The sequence below is a fragment of the Miniopterus natalensis genome, chromosome 3 (assembly GCF_054644295.1).
Source record: "Miniopterus natalensis isolate mMinNat1 chromosome 3, mMinNat1.hap1, whole genome shotgun sequence".
NCBI classification, from domain to species: Eukaryota; Metazoa; Chordata; class Mammalia; order Chiroptera; family Miniopteridae; genus Miniopterus; species Miniopterus natalensis.
Window position 1 is genome coordinate 60,539,685 of NC_142083.1, and position 21,601 is coordinate 60,561,285.

The 21,601-nt window shown below is 41.0% G+C and overlaps 1 protein-coding gene across 2 annotated transcripts in view; it reads left to right on the forward strand.

Moving 5' to 3' along the window:
- Positions 1-14,657: 14,657 nt before the first annotated feature.
- CAMK4 (calcium/calmodulin dependent protein kinase IV) overlaps positions 14,658-21,601 on the forward strand; it is a 138,182-nt gene continuing 131,238 nt past the window's right edge. For both annotated transcript variants that reach the window (XM_087815488.1, XM_087815489.1), the window contains exon 1: positions 14,658-14,882. In XM_087815488.1, coding sequence (XP_087671614.1) covers positions 14,722-14,882 — 161 coding nt within the window. In that variant the 5' untranslated portion in view covers positions 14,658-14,721. The remainder of the gene's footprint in view (positions 14,883-21,601) is intronic.

The window sequence follows — 21,601 nt, forward strand, 5'->3', positions numbered from 1 at the left end:
TACTAGGAAGCAATGGAGCCAGGACTTAAATCCAGGCAGCCTTTGTCAATAGCAAGGGAATGTGCTGTTCTGCCTGTATCAGTCTGTATCCCTAATAGCGATCGCAAAGCCAAGGAGGCCAGTAGGTCCTCCAGAGAGACCAAGGATCTTCAGAGGCCAAACTCTCAGCAGGAATTCCAGGACTCAGATCCTTGCTCGAGGCCTTTCCACAGCTAGTTATCAGACTCTGTTAGCCCATGGAGGAAAATGTGTACCCCGTCACTACTTCAGAACCCAGGTGGGGCAGAAGGCTGGGCACCACCCCCTATAAATTCTTCCTCCTTGACAGCCATGGTCGAGCTTATGGGTAGGTGAGTTGGGAGCTGGAGCAGAGGTTGAATAAGCTAGAGGCACACATGAATTCATATTTTACCGTCTTTGAATGTAATCTGCTTGCGGGTGGAAACTGTTTCCATTGACCACTGCATTCTCAATATCCAGTGCATTATACGGAGCATGTTATTTATGGAATGAAATGATAATAGGCCTTAACCATCTGAACGCCATCGCCCTAAAGTAATGAGTAAGACCTAGGATTCCATCCCCAGGCTCAAACCCTCAGACCAATCCTTTGCTCAGCTTTTGGAAAGCCATCTTTGTGGTGGCTGTCCCTCTCTTCACTCTTTTGGCTATGAGTGTGCAACAATAAAAAAAACGTAAGACGTTCATTTCTTACAGAGCAACTGTATGAATAAACACCATGTGCATGAAGGAGCCCTAGAAAACCGTGTGTGTGTGTGTGTGTGTGTGTGTGTGTGTGATGATTAGGAGGAAAGAGATCAAACTGATGAAAAGTTTATGTGGCAGCCAAGCTCCACCGAGAAGAAGGAAGGAATGTTGCTTAGCAACTAGAATTTTCAGGAAGGAAAATTCTAGATTCCAGGGGTGGAAAGTGTGGAAAGTAGGTAAATATGTATCTAAAGTGAAGGCTTTTGAGATAATTGTTTTTTTAAAAAATAATGTTTTGAGAAATAGGTTGCTTCTCTTCCTCTGTATCCATTGAATATTTGGCCCTGTCTCAAAGCATGGCTAGTAAGTGGCCAAAATAAATGGAGTGGACAAGCTAGGGGCCAGTTTGTTCATTACAAACAGATAAGGCAATGAACCAAAAAGAAAAATTGTTTGCTACTGCCTTGCTCTAATTGTCTTTTTGATTACCCTACTAATGCATGAATCTTTTCTTATTGTAAAAGATTTTTAAAATACAGAAGTATTAAGAGCAAATCCTGAAATGACCCCTACAGTATGCTCCTCCTTACTTTCCTTTCCCAGTTGGTACCACTGTTAAGAGTCTGGTAGGCATTCTTCTGTCTCTTCCCATACATTTACATGTCTCTTTCCTCTCTCATTCTCTCTCCCTCTCTTTCTCTTACACTCTCTCCATATAGCTTGTGTTATGTATATGAATATGTATTTGCTTTCTAATTTTTAACACAAAGGGTATCATGTAAAAATAATATAGTTGAAACTTTTTTCATGTTATACAACATAAAATTTTATATGTATATATAAAATTACTCTTTTTACATGCCATACATTGTATTCCATTCACTCCCTTCCTATTGATGGTCATTTCAGTGTTTCCGGGTTTACACTAACACATACAATAAAGTTATGAGTAGCCTTGAATATATCATGGGACATTTGAGAAAGTATTTCTTGAAAATATATTGATAGAAGCAGAATTTCTAGCCCAAAGAAATTTAAGACTGAAAATATATAATTACCTTTCCAAAAGACCTCAAAAAAGCCTCTATCTACTGCATAAGAATATGCCAGTTTCCCCTTATTTTCCCCAAATTTGACAATATATGCCATCTTATAAGTGAGAGGAAACACACACACACACAGAATTGCCAGTGAGAATGACTATTTTGTTTCTCTTTTTGAGAATTGCCATCTGGCATCCTTTACTCATTTTAGTGTTGAGTTGTTTGCCTTTTCCTAAATTATTTCTAGCAGTCTTCATACATTCTGGTTATTAATACCTTGTCTGCTAAATGTATGGCAGTAATTTCTCTCTGCCATGTGGGTTTTACCCTTTTGCACCCCTGCCCCATTGTTCAAACGGTTGAAAGCTTCGTGGGGGAAGCCTGCCATGTATTCTTGATGGTTTCTGGGCTGGGAGTCTCACTTGAGAGAACCTCTGCTACCCAAGGCTTTAAAAGTATTCTGTGTTTTCCTCTAACATATTTATACTTTTGCTTACTGTTTAGTGCTTGAAACCATCTGGAATTTGTTTTAGTAAATAATAAGAAGCCTGGGTAGTATTTTGCTTTACTTTTTCACGTGATAGCTACTTTCCTACAATTTAATAAACACACAATCTCTTCCCACTGATTAAAAGGCCAAGTTAATCATGAATTAAATGTTTACATACACACGAGTCTGCTTATGTACCTCATTCAATTTTATTGACTTATTTTCTTTCTCATAAACTCTCCAGATTTAATTAGTATAGGCCTCATAACATGTATTCATAACTATTTAGAAGTCCTGCTCATAGATAGTCTTTTTCAGATGTTTTTGGCTCTGCTGGGGCATCTTTTCTTTCTAATGAAAGAGTAGACTAGATAGATAGATAGACAAGTAGATATGTATAGTCTTTTGGAATTTATTTTCCAAGTGCTTTGTATTTTTTAATGAGATCTCTTTTCTTACTAGATATTGCTTATAAAAAAAATGTGCTAGATTTATCTCTGTTTCTCGTATTGATGCCTTTTATTTCTTTCTCTTTTGCTTTCATTACACTGAATATTGCCATGGCAGCTATCTTTTTCTTGTGTCTTCAGTCAGAATGTTTCTTATATTTTATCATGAACTATGGTATTTTCTTTAGATTTCACATAAGCACACTTTTTTAGATTAAGGATGTTTCCCTTTAGTTTCTACTTGCTAATTTTTGAATCATTAAAGATAATTTAATAGAATCAAATACATTTTCTTCTTTAGTCTACTAATAATGATATATACATTAATTTCAAATATTTAACCAGAGGTTCTGGGAAAACCTTGGTTAGAATCTTCTTTATAAGTGTACATTTTAAGATTTTCCTTCTCCCTTTCCTACCAGAGAACAGAGAGAAACTTGACCATTTAACCAGTGTGAATAAAACAATTGAGGACTAGCTGGTTAGGAGCACTGCTAATCACAGCCACGCTAGGAGCGGCTTGACAGAGATGTGTCTCAAAGTGGGGAGGAAGGGGGTCAGTGCTAGTTCAGATACATGAAAAAAGAGACCAAACCTCATAAACAAAAAGTTGAAAACAGTATGACAATGTTTGAATCGTGTGTAACACAGTATTGGCTATAGAATAAATGGCCAATGGAATAATACTCTATTTTCTAAATCTCTTAATGCACTGAAATTTCTGCCTCTTTATCATATTTATTTATCAGAGAAGCAAGTTTTCTCTGATTTTTTAGAATGTCTAGGGCAGGGATAACTTCTGCTTAATTAGAATGCATTCTTTAGTTTTCTGCTGGGTGCAGAATGTTAATATTTACTTGAGGATTATGATATTCATGCCCATGAGAAGAGGCTGGATTATATTTCTCCTTTTCGTATACCTTTTGTCCTTTGTTGAAAGAAGAGTTTTACTATTCTCATAGAATTATGGAATTTTTCATATTTTTTTTCTGTTCTGAAACAACTTATATATAATGTGGAAAATATCTGCAATTTGAAGTTAGTTTGATAGAATTCTTCTATGAAATTACCTGGACCTAAAATCTTTTAAAAAATAAATTTTAATTGCCTTGTTTACTTCTTCATTAATACTTCTGTTCCTTTTTTCTATGTCTTGTATTAATTGTAATATTATATACTTTTTTAATGAAGTGATACACTTCATCTAATTTTCTAACTTTGTGGCATAAAGATAACCACAACATTTTCTTATAATTCTTATCTTGTTGAATGTAATTTTATTTTCTCTTACTACTTATAATGTTGTTTACCTGTATTTTCTAATTTTATTTTCATTATAATTGCCAGATGCTCAATTTAAAGGAGATTTTCAAAAACAAACTTGATTTTACTGATTGTGCTTAATGTTTTTATTTATTTAATCATTTTTCTGCTTGTATATTTATTAATTCTTTTCTTTAGCTTCCTTTTGGTCGATTTTGTCAATCTTCCCTGGTTTCTTAAGTTATGTGTGAAGCGGGATGAGTAAATCAGCTACTTATTGTCTCAGTTTGACCTGAAGCCCAAAGGCCCAAAGCAAAATAATAGGTGACAAGGACCCTCCATTTCAAATGCAGCGCTAGCTCCCCCACGTACAAGTGGCAGGCAGGTGGCTGACCTCGGCCCCACATCCAGGTTGAGGGGCTAAAAGGGTTGAGGTTGGAGAGCCAGGAAGAGAAGATACTTGGAGGAATGTTGTCACTTTGTGGCATTTTCCATCCCCACTTCTCTACTCAAGGTGTGGGGTGAGTGGGTGGGGGCATGTTCCTCTGACCTCAGGAAAAGTAAGAGGACCTTTAAGAGGCCCCCTTGCAGAAATTCATATCCCCACCTTCCTTTTCCCCCTGGGGTTTGATGAGGCAAAGGGACAGTTTTTGGTCTGCATTTTAGAAAATGAACGGCAGAAAGTATGTGATTAGAGTTGTCTGCCTGCTTGCGGAAGAGCCGAGAGAGGTAGCTACTTGCACTGACAGCCGAGCAGAAGCATGCGGTTCCCTAGGCCAGTTGAGTCATAAAAAGGGCAGCTATTTGGCTTGAATGGACCAAAAAGAGCCTGGAGGCAACCATTAGACACTGAACCTGAGGGCAAAATCTGAAGTGACCAGGTCTAAGACAGAGCTCTGCCCACGTCAAGGGACCTATACTTCAATGTTCCTGGTAAAAAAAATTGCTACAAAACCCACAAAAATACCTCATGAGGTCAGCAATGAAGATTCAACCATCCCAGGGGCACTATCACCATATCACAAACCCCCACCCTGTCAAGTTAGACTTTTCTTACCTCTTACCCCCTTATCCGGCCTCTGACACTGCCTAACTGCAACCCTGGAGAATCCCATTGTCACAGCTGAAAGTGTGGGTGTGGGGGAGGAGGAGCTGACAAAGCAAGGACCGAAGTCTCCACACACACCCTCCCCACTGCCTGCCCTGAAACTCACCTGAGCCCGGAAGGGGAGAAGTGAACCATTAAATAAAATCCCAATATAGACTATTTCACTAAAATGGACATTTTAATTATCTAAATAAGACCATAATTATTATTAAAAGTGATAGGCCTGCAGAGTATTATGCTAAGTGAAATAAGCCAGTTAGAGAAAGACAAGTATCACATGACCTCACTCATATGTGCAATCTAAGGAACAGAATAGATTGACGAACAAGATGGAACAGCCTGGAACAGAGTGACAGATCTCAGAGGGAAGGTGGGAAGGAGGGTGGGAAGAGATTAACCAAGGAACTTATAAGCATGTATGAAGAGCCCATGGACACAGACAATGGACATGTGGGAACCTGGGGTGGGGTGGGAGACAGGTGAAGGGCAGTGGGGGGGTGGGTAATGGGGGACATCTGTAATACTCTCAACAATAAAAAAATAAAAAAAGTGACTGGAAGCCCTAGCCAGTTCGGTTCAGTGGCTAGAGGGTCGGCCTGCAGACTGAAGGGTTTTGGGTTTGATTCCGACAAATGACATGTGCCTTGGTTTAAAAATTTCCAAGTGCCTGACTTCTTTTGCTATTTTTTGTTGTTCATTTCTAGTTTTACTGCAATTTGGTAAGAAAAGTTGTCCTGTATGTTTGCTAGTTTTAAATAATTAAAAATTGTTTTGTGGCTCAACACACAGCTTTCTGTCTAGGGGCTTAAGCCCAGTATTAAGGGAGCAGTTCCCATACCCATACCATCTACCTTATGCCATTTTGTGTTCTGCCTTCCTTGATTCAGAAACCTCAGAATGCAAATTCATGCCAGCGCACGTTGGCTGGCCCTGCCGCTCCTTTGGCGCATGGTTCCTTTCCCCCTAGAGCAGGCCCAGCACTTCCTGATGTGTTACGTATTGTTGTTACTTAACCCTAGTTATTGGCCTGGAGCCCAGGATAGCAAGTGGGGGAATAGGTGCTGAGGGGGAGGCACACTGTCTTACAAGACAGAGGCCTCTGTAGCAACTGCCAATACGAATAAGGAGAGATGGGCCACTTCTATAGCTCAGGTGGTTCAGGGAAATCTGGGGTTTCGAATTTCTCCAATGCATTTCAACCAAGGTGTTTCATCCCAAGACTCAGGGTCCCGCTCCTTCCAATAAAGACCCTGACCTTGGTATAGCAGACGTTCCAGGACTGAGAATTCAGCTTTTTCTGCAAGTAGCTGTCTTTATAATTAAGTTCTGTAACTGATGCGGAATTCTTTTTGCTGTCCTGCCGCAGGAGGTGCGAGTCTCTTCAAAAGCTGCCAAGGAGGCCATCTAGCTTTCTCACTTGGCCTTAAATTGGTGATTAACTACCCTTGGCCTTTTATGTTCTTTTTCCAGTGCCTGGCTGCACTCAACAAAATCTCTCTGATTCCATTATTCTTATAACTATGACTTTTCCCCAGGCTTTCAAAGATTTGAGACATTGTACCCATCAGTGCTTTTTCTTCCCATCTTAGTTCACCCCTAATGAAATTTTAACAATTATGCTGCTCAGTAGCTAGTCTCCTAAGATGGTCCCAAGTCGACCACATCCTACACGTATATGTCACACATGCTGTTTCCTCTCTCCTTGAATCTGGCCTATGCCTGTGATCACTTTGATCAGTTTTAAACTGCTTTATGAGTGATGTTCTTTTCCCAGCCCTTAAGTGATGCATTTCCTACACCTTCTCCTTTGGAATTCTTGTTCTTGGGATGTTCCCTTTTGGATCCCAGCTGCCATGCTGTGAAAAGCCCACGTGTAGGCACTCGGTCGCCAGTCCCAGGTGATCTCACAGTTGAAGCCAGTATTAGCTTCCAACCCTGTGAATGAGCCCAATTAAGCTCGTAGATGACTGTAACCTCAGCCTCATTGAAGCTGGAGAACTGCCCAACTGAGCCCACAGGATCATGAGCAATGATGAAATAGTTATTTTAAGCCACAGTGCTTTGGAATTATTTGTTAGGCAACAACATATAATCAGAATATGTTGCCACAGTAGGCCATGAGCTACCATACTTCATCCACAAACAATAATGGGATCTTCATTGTTAGGCAGCCGGTGAGTGATTTGGCTCCAAAATTCCATTTTAAAAATCTGCTTCCTTTGGACCACTTGGCACCAACTATTTGAAGTCAGGTTCCCTTAGAAACATTTATTAGATAAAGGAGACAGACATATGCATGCACAAAGTTTATTGGGGAATAATCAGGAACAAGAGGGAATAAGGGAAGGGTTGGCAGAAGGAAAGGGTGAACGGTGATACATTTGCCCCAGAAGTCTCAGCCAGTTCCACAGAGAGCTCTGGAGATGGGCTGGACCTTCAGAGTTGTCCTGAACTGGGGCAAGGAGTCCTGGATGAGTAAGTGGATGTAAACGGCTCCCAGGGAGGGGGCTAACTTTGAGTGAGGCATTCCTGACAGTGCACCCCAGCATCCCCTCTACTGCCACGTCAAATATTTTATAATGCTGTTTTGTTTTCTTTTTCCCCCTCTGCCTTCTGTCTATCAAACTCTCTTTTTCCTGTTTTCTCTCCCCACTGTGTTGTTTGAGAGCTATAAACACTTTCTATTCTTATCACTTTTATCTTTACATTTTTGAATGTATGTTAACCTTATAACTTTCAATCAACATCCGTATTTAATCAGAATGTCTCTTCTTTGCCTGGAAGTGATGGAATTTGTAGCATTCTTTCACGTTTTCTGCCCCTAACCTCTACCTCTCTCCTCTGCTGCCTTCCACACTTTACTGATATGTTATACAAATTTGTATTAGTATATTGGGCACTAATAATTTTTAAAACTTTAGTTTTTTCTTCATTTAGCACTCTTGTAATCTGTCACTTTCTTATGCACACACTTGGTTTTATTGCAGTTTATCCTATAGTGATTACTTCTTTTTTTTTAATTTTTAAAAAATATATCTTTATTGATTTCAGAGAGAGGAAAGGAGAGGGAAAGAGAGAGATAGAAACATCAATGATGAGAGGGTCATTGATCGAGCCTACAACCCGGGCATGTGCCCTGACCAGGAATCGAACCCCGATCGCCTAGATCCTAGGCTGATGCTCAACTGCTGAGCCACGCCCAGCTGGGCTAGTGATTACTTTTGAGAAGATAAATGGGTGACACATTTTCTGAGCCCTTGAATATTTGAAAACGTCTGTTATTTTGCTTCACTTGAAAGGCTAGTTAGCTTGGACATAGGTTTAAAATTAGTTTTTCCTTTGAACTTTGAAGTGATTGCTCCAGGATCCAGTGATACTGATGAGAAGTGTGATGAAATTCTATTGTTTATAGGTAATCTTGTTATTTTTTTACGAAATTTTAGTGTTCTTAAATAGTACCAAGATATATCTCCATGTAGGTTGTTTTAGCTTCATTCCCTCCCCCAAAATTTTTAAAGAAATAGAATCACACAATACATACCCTTTTTAGCTCTGACTTCTTTCATTTAGCTTAATGCTTTTGGAACTCACCCATGTTTCTGTGTGTATTGGTAGTTTATTCTTTTCATTGCTGTGTAGTAAAGTTTAATTTTTTTCTTTTCCAGTTGTGTGTTGTTAATATAGAGAAATAAAATTTTTAGTTTGAATTTTTCATATTGACTTTGTATTCAGTGATATAAACTCATTAATTCTAAATATTCATTTATAGATTCTTTTGGATTTTCAACATCACAATCCTCTTATCTGTAAATAATGACAGATTTTTTTCTTTTTACTACTTGTTCCTTTTAGTTTCTTCCCTTATTGCACTGGCTAAGCCCTCCTGTGCATTACCGAGTACGAGTGGAGTGGCAGTAGAGATCCTGCTTTCATCATTCCTGATCTCAAAGGGAAATTTCTCAGCATTTTACCATTAAGTGTGATTTTTGCTGCAGATTCTATTTCTAGTTTGTTAAATGTCTTTTTGGTTTTTATCATTAATGGACTTGACTTTTATCACTTTTTTCTGCATTCACTTAGATGGTGTATGATTCTTCTTCCTTTATCTGTAATGTAGGTGAAATATATGGTTGATTTTAGAATGTTAAACCAAGCTTGAATTCCATGAGTAATCCAATGGGATCATGATATACTGTACTTTTAATATATTGCTTAAGTTTTTAAAAATTAATTTATGAGTAATATTGGCCTGAAAAAGTTTTTCTTTGTAATGTCTGTATTATAAACCAACTTATTCTGGTTTCAAAAGGTAAGTTAAGAATTTATTGAAAAGACTTTGCTTTCCCATTAAATTGCTTTGATACTTCTTTCAAAAATTAATTGATCACATGTATATGGTTCTATTTCTGAACTCTATTCTGGTCCATTGACCTATTCTTTCCATTGTTTTTGACCTATATTAGTTGTGATGAGGAATCATCTGTTGTTTGTATAATTACTTTAATATACTTCCCTATCTTTCTCAGTAGGGAATGCTTTCAAAACTTTAATGTTTTCAAGCATTTGACTTAGATGGAGCTAAGTGTGGTTGTAAATCTACTTTTTTTGTTTGAGTTGTTGAGATTTTTTAATATATAAGTTGATGTTTAACTAAATTTGGGCAAATTTCAGCCATTATTTTTCAAATAAATTTTTGGCCCCAATTCTTTCTTCTTTACTCCTGGAACTCCAGTTACATGTAGGATAGCTTGAGATTGTCTTACAATTCACTGAGACATGTTCTCTTTTTTTCAATATTGTTTATTTTTGTTCTCTAGATTGGACAATTTCTATAGCTATGCTTTTATTAGTTCTTTATTGCTACATAAAAAACTACTCCAAAATTTAGTGACTTATAGAAGCAAGAATTAATTTCCCATACAGTCTGTGCATTCAGAATTCTGAATCATCTGAAATTTTGAATTATTAGTGATTTCAGCTCAGGTCTCTCATGAGGTTGTAAGCAGATGTGGTCTGGGTTGTAGTCATTTGATGGCTTGATTGGGGCTGGGGAACCTACATCCATGATGGCTCACTCACATGGTTAGCAAGCTGGTTCCTCTTCACATCAGCATCACCATGGGGCTATTGAGTATCCTCATATCGTGGAAGTTGGCTTTCCTCAGAATTAGCAACCCAAGAGGTCAAGGCTGAATCTGCTATGCTTTTATGACTTTGGAAGTCACACACCTTTGCTTCTACCATATTCTATTGTCACATAGGTCAATCCTAATTCAGTGGGGTAGGTGAACTCAGAAGGGCATGAATACCAGGAGGTGAAGCTCAGTAGAGACTATCTTGGAGGTTGGAATACCATATTCCATCTTCAAGTTCACCCATCTTTTTTTCTGGAGTCTGCACTCTTCTGTAAGCTCATTAAATGATTTTTTTTGGAAAATTTCAGATAGTTTGCTTGTTCATTTTTAAAATTTCCAATTGTTTCTTTTGAATAGTTTTTATTTCTCTGGTAAGATTACCCATCTGTACACTTATAATGATAGTTTTTTTTCCTTTAATTATTTGGATATATTTATGATAACTGTTTTAAATCCTCTGTCAGGGAATACAACTTATGAATCATTTTGGGGTTGGTTACATTGATCAAATTTTTTTTTAACCATGATTCACATTTGATGTTGGTGATGTTTTTTGTTCTGTTCTGTTTTGTATACTGGATTGCCAATGATTCCTTGCTGAGATTCCAAATTTCGTTATCTTCCTGAAGAGTTTTGTTTTTTCTTGTAACATACCATTAAACTTGGCAGGACTTATTCTCCAGTCCTTGTCTCCATATAGTAAGAAACAGCTAAAATTTCTTCTCAGCTTTTTCAACCTTCTAGTTATTGCTTTGTGCTTTCAGCAGTGTTCCTTGGAGTCTCCCACACATATGTGTAGCTCAAAAGTTATTCAAGTATTTGAGCACAGTTTATTTGTAAATTTTTGATTCCTCCACTGTAGTCTTTTTTTTTTTTAATTAATCTTTATTGTTGAAAGTGTTATAGATGTCCCCCTTTTTTCCCCCACTGATCCCCTCCACCAGCATCTGCCCCTGCCCCACCCTCCCCCCCAGGCCTTCTCCACACTATTGTCTGTGTCCATGGGTTATACATATATGCATATAAGTTCCTTGATTAACCTCTCCCCACCCTCTCCCTTACACACACCTTCCCTCTGAAATTTGTCAGTCTGTTCCATGCTTCTATGTCTCTGGATCTATTTTGTCCATCAGTTTATTTTGTTCATTAGATTCCACATATGAGTGAGATTATGTGATACTTGTCTTTCTCTGACTGTCTTATTTCACTTAGCATAATACTCTACAGGTCCATCCATACTGTCCCAAAGTGTAGTGATCCTTCTTTTGTTATAGCTGCATAGTATTCCATAGTGTAAATGTAATTCCTTCTTCTTGAAATTTCCTCCTCTGTTTCTAGCCTCTCTGCCAGCCCTGAATTCTGTTTTCTGATACCTCAAGCTACTTAGAGTTGTGCTGCCTGCAAAGCCCTCTAGGAAAGGCCATATAAATGTGCATTTTTATTCAGAAGAGTTCTTTTCTTTTATGAATTACATCATTTCCAGTTTTCTGATTTTGGTGGTTCTTCTGCATTTTTAAATAACTTTTTATACTTGATCCACAGATTATAATTGTTAGGTGCAAGAAGGTTAATCATACCAGCTACTCTGCCATACCAGAATGCAACCTTGTCCATTCATGCTTGAGTGAGACGCAAAAAAGCTCATTAGAAACTGGGTCCCTGAGCCTGTTCAATGGCGGGCTTCACTGTAATGTGTTGACAAAAATCAGACTGTTTTATTGGGGGGTATTCTAATAGTATCCATAGGTCCCCCTCCTTTTGAGTTGTTTTTTTCAATGATTAACCCTCCAATTTCCTGTATGGATAGGAATGTGATAGATATAAGCATGTTTTCCAACATTCTAGGAGCCTAACAGACATGAAGTCTCATTATTTATTACATAGAGGTTCATGAATGCCCTGTTTTAATATGGTGTCAGCTGTACCATGTGATCTAAGACATCATTTTTTGTTTGACATTTCCAAAGATTAAGTATACCCTCTTTCCCAAGAGTTTAGAAAAGTGTTTTTTGCTGTGAATGGTAAAAGAGGAAATGCAGGGACCTAAGAGCTTCTTATAAAAACGTTCAACCAATGTCTTCTTCTCTGCTCTGCATTAGAAGGATTTGGTACTCTAATTCCTGAACATTTCTGGAATTCTGTGGTAAGAATTGTTTTTCTTCTTATTGTCTTCTTCCATTGCAAATCTGTGTTTCAAGTCTACCCAGTCTTCTAAGTCAGTTACCATTTGTCCATCTGTTCCTAGATCCTAAGATTTATTTGATATTATTTCTCCCTTTCTCCTTTGTTCCTTTTCTGGTCAGTTTAGATGATATTTCATAAAGAGTGAAGATAAGTTGCAAGGACTTAATTCCTGTTCCTCCTGTTTTAAAATAATGTTTACTTTCATCTTATATTTTTAAATAAAAACAAACTGCATTCATTACCAAATACCCTCTTTTAAAACTTCAGTTAATAGCACTTTTACAAAGCCTAAGTGTCAAATGACCAAACTAATGTTGAAAGTAAATATCACCTCTACAGTCAACCCTGTACCATGAAATGGTGTTTCTCTAGCTATTGTTCCTTAAAATGGCAGGAGAGAAAAAAGGCTTATCACATCTTTCAATGTGATATTCTTGCTTTGGACTTATGTTGTAAAAGAATTGCTCACAACAGACAAGTATCTACATGCAGTGCTGCCCCTTCAGGACTAGCCTCAAAGAGATGTGAATAAGAATGGCCTAGCTACACTCATGCCCATCCCTCCACTGGTCAGTGCAAGCCAGGGAAAGTACCTAGTGAGAACTGGAACTTACTTCACAGTGCTTTATTAGCTTGCTTTGTTTATGAACTTGATTTTCTAACATGGAGATTAGTGAATTCCTTCTCTGAAAAGTAGCAAGTTGTGAGCATTTTTAGTCTTCCACCAAATAATTCAGTCTATAACTGACTTTTTACAAATCTACGTACACTTGCTTTCTGTTAGGCCATTTGCAAATTGAGCATGTGATCATCCTCATAAAATTACTTGTGTGGGACAGTTTTTATATTTACTTTTCATTTCTAATCAACTAAAGATTACATTTCTATCACTAATTGGTTAATTTTTTTTTTGTTGGTAGTTCATCAATAGAGCATGGAAGCTCTAAGTGTAAGCAATACATCAATAAATGAGAGAAAACTATGGGACCTTGCTCACTGGTGTTATTAAGAATGGGGTCACACTGGCAAGAGTTTAATGCATGTTGGAGGAAAGTCAGGAAAAAAAAAAAGGCTAAAAGTAATACCTGTGAAGAAAGCTTAAAAAAGGGGCCTGGAGTTATCTGAGTCAGAAATGAGATGTGATGTAATAACTGTTTTTATATGTAAAGAAAGACTTATTGCAAAATATAATGACTAACTGCTGTTCATCTCTGCTGAAATCTGAAAGGAGAATGTTCCAGGATAGAAATATAAATGATATATATTTAACCAATACTGAGAATAACAGCCTGGTGGCTGATGGACATACATCAGAATGTGTGTGATGGGACGGATCTCTCGGGAGGAGAACAGAGCTTTGAAACGCAGCAGCCTCCCCTGACACGAACGATGACAGGCCTCGCCTTAAGGCAGAGGGCTGGACCAGTTGGCTTCCACGGGGCCCTTCCAGACCTGTAATTCTCTGGGTCACTTCTGTTGCTAGTCTTCAGAGCCTGCGAGTGAAGACAGCAAATACCTGCCTTTTCAAGAGCTTCGACAGTGCCAAGGGAGGCAGCGCCAGCAGCAGCACCGCAGAATCCATTCCAACAAAAGACTTCCCTCAAAGGTGAGTCAGGGCAGCGTGGACACAGGCCACCGGTATCGGCTTTGATGGAGGGAAGAACTAGGGACGGCTGGTGAGCTGGGGTGGGGGTGGGAGGGGCTGGCCCCCGAGACACGCTCCAGGAGGGGCGAGTGGCGCCGACAGCCAGGTCCCCTTCTCACCACCCTGCAGAGCCTCCAGATCCAAGTGCTCCCAGAGCGCGTGGGGGCCGCCGCTCCCGCAGCCAGCGTCCCCGCGCGCGGTCCCTCCCAGGCTCCCGCTCCCGCAGGAGGGCGCGTGGGATGCTGCTCCGGTCCTCACACTCCCCCGGGCTCCCGCATCGGAGCCGCCCTAGCCAGCGCCTCGGCGGCCGCCAGAGGGAGAAGGGAAAGAGGGAGGGGGCTGGAAAGGCTCGGCGGCGGGCGGGGGGAGAGGGGAGGGAAGGCGCAAAGGGGGAGGGAACCTCTCCCCCGGCGGCGCATCCGCCTCTGCGCTCTCCCGGAGCCACGACTCGGGTTCCCCCTCCACACCCTCCCGAGCTCCTCGCCGCCTCTCCGCCTTCCCTCCCTCCCCCCGAGCGTGCGGAGAGGCAGCCGCCGCCGGAGCGGCGAGGGCGCGGGGGGACGCGCGGCGGTGGGCGTGCGCGCGGCTGAAGGACACCGCCTCCCGCTCCGCGTTTCAGGCGCCGGCGAGGGCGGCGGGGCTTCTGGCTCCGGCGGCGGCGGCGGCGGTGGCGGCTTCCGGAGTCCCGCGGCGAAGATGCTCAAAGTCACGGCGCCCTCGTGCTCGGCCTCGTCCTGCAGTTCGGTCACCGCCAGCGTGGCCCCGGGGGCCGGCAGCCTCGTCCCGGATTACTGGATCGACGGCTCCAACAGGGATGCCCTGAGCGATTTCTTCGAGGTGGAGTCGGAGCTGGGACGGTAAGACTGGGGGCGGCGGGCTGGGGCGCGCGGTGGGCGCCCCGGACCTGGTGGAGCCCCGCGCCCTGCGCCCCGCGCCCCGCGCCCCGCGCGCGGGCTCCGGCTGCGGGGGAAGCCCGCCGCGCGCACGGGGCTGTCCCCTTTCGCGGGGACGTGGAACCCGGCCTCCCTGCCCTTCGATGCCTCCCTGCCCAGTGTCTGGGAGAAAACTAAGCGCCGTGCGGGTGGGAGTCGGGTCTCCCCCAGAGCGCTCAGGCCGGTGCAGCCGCGAGCAGCAGCCCGGCTCCCCGCCCCCTGCCTCCCCCTCGCCGGCTGCCTCTTGCCTCGGGTAGCAGCTCCCACCGCACGTGGGCCCGGCTTTCCCAGTGGGTGTCTTTGCTCGGGATTATAGCTTGCCAGGGGGTCCTGTTTGTCTAGTTATTTTTGGGGGGTGGGGGTGGGAGCGGTGGGTGCTCCTCCAAATCATGACGGAATTATTAACTTAGACTCGGCCCCCCCTTCCCCTCAGGGAGCTTTCCAAAGCAAGCGGCACTAGAAATTAAACTCAAACACTAGCTTCCCTGCAAAGTCTGTTCCGAACGAAGAGGGGGGCATGAGTCCTTTAAAAGAGTTGACGGCAGAAGAATGGACCAGCGTCGCTTTAGAGACGAGCGGCACTTGGGGTCTAGGCAGTGAGTGGCAATTAGCAGAGTTCTGCTGCGCTTCCCAGGGCCAGGTCCTGGAGTGATTTATTTAAATTATGTATGAAAAAGCCACCTCCCTGGGCTCGCAGGAATGTCCCTCCTCCCTCCTCTGAAGATCCAAACAGGTAGGAGTACTGCCATGTGGATGATGCCCTAGGTCCTCATATTCTCACCCATTGCCCTTCCTTCCCTTCACCTCCTTTCCTTCCTGTTATCCCTAACTGAGGAGAGTTCTTGTCAACCCTCGCTTTAGACCCAGGCCTTTTATGACAGGGAATCTGAAGGAGCAGTTTCAACTGTTGGCAGTGGAAGCGTCTGTCCTTACTGCTTCTTTGCAGTTTCATTTCTCATTCTCTTTTTGCTGTAAAGAGTTTAGCTAACAGCCTATTTCTTTTTTTATGCCACCGGAGACCACAGCATTCTGGATGTCAGTACTTAGTGGAAAGGTGTAAGGATCACCCTTTCCCCCCAACTTGTCACTACTATTAATGACTCATGAGGTGGAGGTGTATAAGAAAGGCAGAACTGAATGCAAATTTAGTAGTTTGTTACTGTTTAAAAATGTTCCAAATATTCGAGCGTTGGATAATGTATTTATAAGCACCCTGATGTGACATTTTTCAGTGTTCCTCTGAATATCTGCTGCTGTGTGCATTCACTAGTCAGTTGAAAACGAAATGCCTCCTTCTTAGGCTTAAACCTATCAAATTTTATGTTGAGCTGCAAGTGGAGCAGTGTAAACTTCTGATTAAAGAGGTAATCCTAAAATTGTCTACTTGGCATTTTAGAAACTGCCACCTAGTAGAGGAAGTGGATGATGGTGCTGCAGGGACTGTCCCACCACCAGATCTAACTGCTTTCTGAGTAACCTTTACCCAGCATGCCTTTAATTGGCTCTGACTTATCATCAGCACATGCTAATTTTTATGAATAAGCTTCGCCATCAGGAAACATAAAAACATTACTTAATTTGAGGAATGGGAAAGTGGTTACAAAGAAAGTAAACTACCAGTTGTACATATATATGGGATGGTAGAGTTCATAGGGAAAACCTAAGGAATTCTGATTTTTTTCCAAAAAAGATGGGTGTTATATTTTGGAGGACAGATTAAATCAGTTCTATATTGCTAAGACTCTCATGCGCTTAGCTACCTAGTTGTTTGGATACCTTGACAATCACAGAATTGAAACATTTTGAGAAAAATGAAAAATTCTTACTTTTGCTGTTTTTCGGTACTCGTGCATTAGGTAAGTTCTCTGTAGATGGCAGTGTTGGCGAGATGCATGCTTACTCCATTTGGTTGAGACTTTGATAAATATTATCACTTCACAATCAAAGTTATTTTAAAAAAATAAACCTACACATAAAGCAACTTGTGTTACAGGTACAATTACTAAGAATCTATGAAGCCAGAGAGTGCAACACAGTGATAATCGTAGGTACTGACTGAGTGACAGAAGCCCTCTTCCTTCCGGCACTAGTGATAAAGTTGAAACAACTGGTTTCAAGTCTTTACTCTCTTGACTCTGTCTTGGGCCAAATCTGCCTGACTGGAAGGCAGAAACATTTAATTCATTAATAGCACAGTCATCATTAAGATGCTGAGAGAACAATGCCCCAGATGTTGTGTAGTGCCAGTGCTGTTAGTTCCAGGGTACAGACAATCCCCACTAGATTAAGTGAATTTGTGAGTAGGCCTTCTTCTATTATAAATACCTGTTGTAAGTTCAGGGATCTCCTGAATTCAAGAAGATTGGACATGTAACCATTAGGGCAACGCACCCTGAAGATGTGTTTGGAAATTTCAGGAAGCCCCTGGGTGGTGATGGCAGCAATGGTCTACATGTAGCCATTTAGAGCAGAGCAGATGTGATAACTCTTTCTTTCAGGATGAAGGTGAGGGGTAGGGGTGAGGAGGATTATTTATGAGTATCAGGGCAACTGATTCAATTTTTCAAAACTTACACTTGAAAATGTTGCTTCATTTATACAGTTTGTCAAAAAGTTTACAAAAGTCATGGTACACCAACAAATTCAATTCTATTTAAAAATATGAGTTGGCCATGATCCCATTCAGGGCTCCATATCTTAGAGAGCGGTTGGTCCTTTGCCCAGTGATTTGAGAAATTGGCATTTTAATGGCTCTGTCAAGGGAGAAGGGAGTCTGCGTCTGGTCCAGACTCTGTCCAGTGGTTTGGCACAAGGAGGGCAGGATTCGGCCTGCCCTGATCTGTGGTGGAGATTTGGCCCTGGGAACCCAAACCCATGTCTTGTCTTGTTTTCAGTTACTTCCTACCTTTGATCCTGTCTGTTGTTCGAAATTTAAAAATGTTTGTGATAAAACTAGATGTATTCACACACACACACACACACACACACACACACACACACACACACACACACATTCAGGGAAACCAAATAAAAGGTAATTAGAGAAAAGAAGAAGAGTGTTAAATTATTTTGGAATCAAATTTTTAAAAAAATTTTCATTCCACTTAATTGTAGTTTCTTTAGGCTAGTGACTTTCAATCCCTACCTCCTCCACAACCTGATCTGCAATTAAAAAAAATACATTTATATGGCAACCCACTTGAAGCATAATCGTATAGAATCTCTTGTTATATGTGTGATTGCTTAGGAACCAAATAGATTTAGATAGTGAGACATAGGTGTGTATAAATGGAAACTAGTTTCATAAAATAATGTTTAGTCTTATTATCAAAAATGTACTCTAGTATTTCCTGTTTTATGCTGTTCATTCTGTTCCATTAAAAAAATCAGCTGAATCCGTGTGATTTCACATCCCATTAATGGTTTGTGACTCCTTTTGAAAAGTGCTGTTTTAGGCTCTAAATCAGTGTAGGCAGATTAAAGTCTGAAGCAGGGTCCTTTTGAAAACTGCCCTGCAGACCAGTTGGTAACATTGACTGATCTCCATTTGCACAGCTCTATAGAGAAAAGTTCTCCTAGCTTTGCCTCCAAGTTATTGGGTTTCTTTTTTTAAATATTTTTGAAAATCTCTGGTGTATCCCCAAGATTTGCTGGGTGCACTGTACTCTGGAATGGCTGAGGGGCCAGGAGGGTGGGCCAGACACCTTTACTGTATAGGAGAGGAATTCAGAAGTCTGAGCAGTGGTGTATTCCACTTGGTAACGCAGAGTTCTGGCCCCAAGTGATGGCCAGCAAATGCTTCCTGCAAAGAAACAGAAAAATGTGCACTTTCTACCCGAAGGGCTCCAACCAGTGCTCCTGGCTGGGGAGGAATCAGACCCTCTCTTTTCCCTTTCCTCTTTCCCTTAGCCAGCACTTCTCATGCCCTTGATTTCCCCCCACACTGTCCATTAGGGCCTCAGAGCCTATCCTGGGCGTGTACTACTGGCTCTGGATCTCCTGCCACCCAAACAACACTTAGTATCTAAGCTCTTTTGGGCATGGCCTGTTTTCTTTTATTGGACTGGGAATTAAAAATATAAATATTTGGTCCCTCTCTTGTTCTCTGTGCACCCAACCCTTTTCTCAGGCTGTTGACTCAGGAGCAAGGTGGGACTGCAAGTGGGAGAATAGAAACCAGGGCCGCACAGGCTCTTTGAAGCAACACTGACTGGAAGCTCCCAGAAGGCAGTCGGTGGATTTGCCTGGTTCGCTGTTGCGTGCTCCTCCCCTAGCTCAGCGCTCAGTCCTCAGCAAGCAAATGAGTTTAGAGAGTGAATGAATGGTAACAAAATGGACCAGGCACAGTGGACATGCTCCCTGCCTCTTTGACATGTGGCCTCTGTTGGTCCTGAGGTGATGATCTCAGTCTTAGGGACCCCAGGGAAAGGGAAGTGCTGTGACTTATTTGTTCTCCCCCTAAGACTTGTGGTGCCAAGACCCTGATGCCAATCAGCAGTTGGTTTCCTTTGTTCACAGTGGGGGTGCCGCTAACTGCTCCCTCTGTAGCTTGTAGGCCTTTCTGATGGCAGAGTGCTTTGTGTCTCTGAAAAGAAAGGGATTCAGTTTCACCTTCGCTATCATTTTACCACAGACAGGTCAGAATTAAGAGTTAAATCAGCTTGAACTTGAAGGCATGGAATGCCTCTCAGTTATACTGACAACTAAAGTTAATGCATATTAGCTGCTACATTTGGAAATATGCACATTGTAAAGCGCCTCAGCATCAAGTGAAGAACTATGATAGAATTATGACTGTAAGAACACACTATTTTTTTTCATATTTAAATACTGTTGCAAGGGTAAAAATAACTCCTAATCTGGAAAAAAAAAGAGACAGGTGCCATCTGCTTCGAAACTGTTCTGAAGAACTCTACTTGGAAAAAAAAAGAGAGAAAGAGAAAGAAGCACTAACCACAAAATAGCTTCAAAGAACTTTCTTGTAAACAGTTTACCCTCAGATACATATGTGTGGATTATGTGCTTGCAATATGTTTGAGAATAAAGTACTGAGTGATAGCCAAGTAAACTGTTTCAACTACTAGTTGTTTTTTATGTTAATGAATTTTGGGGGGAATAGGTGGGGGGAGGGACTAGATTAAAAAGTAGTTCTCTTTAGACTACCTTTTGGGGAAGCTAACATATCTGATTAAAAAAAAAGAATTCTTAAAATATCAAGGTCAGGTTTATTATGTAAAATATATTTAATTGAGTCAATGAACCATATACTTCAGGCTGAGGAATAACTTTACATGAAATCAATAGCAGATTCAAAGTTTTACTCGAATTATATTAATCTTTACCCTAATTGTTTTCCCTTATTTGATAATGCAGGGGCATCTGAAAACTTCATAAGTACAGTGGTTTAATTAGGAAGTTAGATTTAAATATTGATAACATAGTATTAGCACATAAAGGACATGGACTCCTCAATGCGGATTCTTTTAAAAAAATTCTAATCCTAATGGAGGGCAGTGGTCGAGTGGGGAAGTCACATAGTGAAAGGCTTGGGTGCGGGATTTTCCTCAGTAATCTTACCGGTGGCAAAGGCCAAATAAGGACTGGAGCAGTGCTGGGCAACAAGTAGTCCATGCAGAGCTTTCTCTTTTCTCTTAGAGCTTGGTTTCTCAACCTTGGCACTATAGACATTTGGGGCCAGATAATTCTGTGTTGTGGGGCTGTCCTGTGCACTTAGGATGTGTAGCAATATCTCCGGCCTCTACCCACTAGATCCTCCTTCACCCCCAAGTGTGACATCCAGAAATGTCTCCAGACATTGTCAAATGTCTCCCCCCACCCCCCCTTTCCTGTTGAAAACCACCGTCTCAGAAGCTTGAAGCTAGGCTTTGACATGATTTTCTTTTAGTTACGTAGATGGTTAACAACAGGGAGGGTGATGGATTAAAATTACTTGACTTTATTGAGTATCTGCTATGACCAAATGTTTCTCCCATTTTTATGTAATACCATTAAGATCTGTCATATGCACATACTACCTGTGCTATAATTTGCTTACTATTATTGTTTAAATCACCTCATTTCTGTTAACCTAAATTTACTTATCAAGAATACTTATTTTTAGTAAGTTGAAAATCAGTATTCATGTTATAACTAGAAGCAAATTGTAAAAATAAATTGCAATAAAAACAAAACATTTTTATTAAATTATAGCTAGAAATATTTGCCTGCAAAAGGCTCCAAGCCTGAGGATTGTTCTCTCTTTGTTAAAAAGGGAGGATCATTAAAGTTAGCAGGGTAAAAAGCTCAGTAGCTCAAATCCAAGTTTGCTTCTTAATGTAATCAGAACCATTGAAAAATAATTGAAAAGGGAATGAAGTTCTCATATTTTGATTCCTTGTTATTAAATTCTATGCCTTTGTGCCACCTAAAAGTCTTGTTATTGGTTTGACCTTTTGAATTACTATGAACAAGGAAATATATGTTGGTAGTGTGTGTGTGTGGTGGGGTGAGGGGCTAGAGTATGAAACGATATGATTTATATAACACTATTTGGCCGCTGAATGTACACTCTATGCGTCAACAATAATTTTAATATGAGATAAATAAATAAAATTAATAAGAGATAGAGATAGTAGAACCACTTT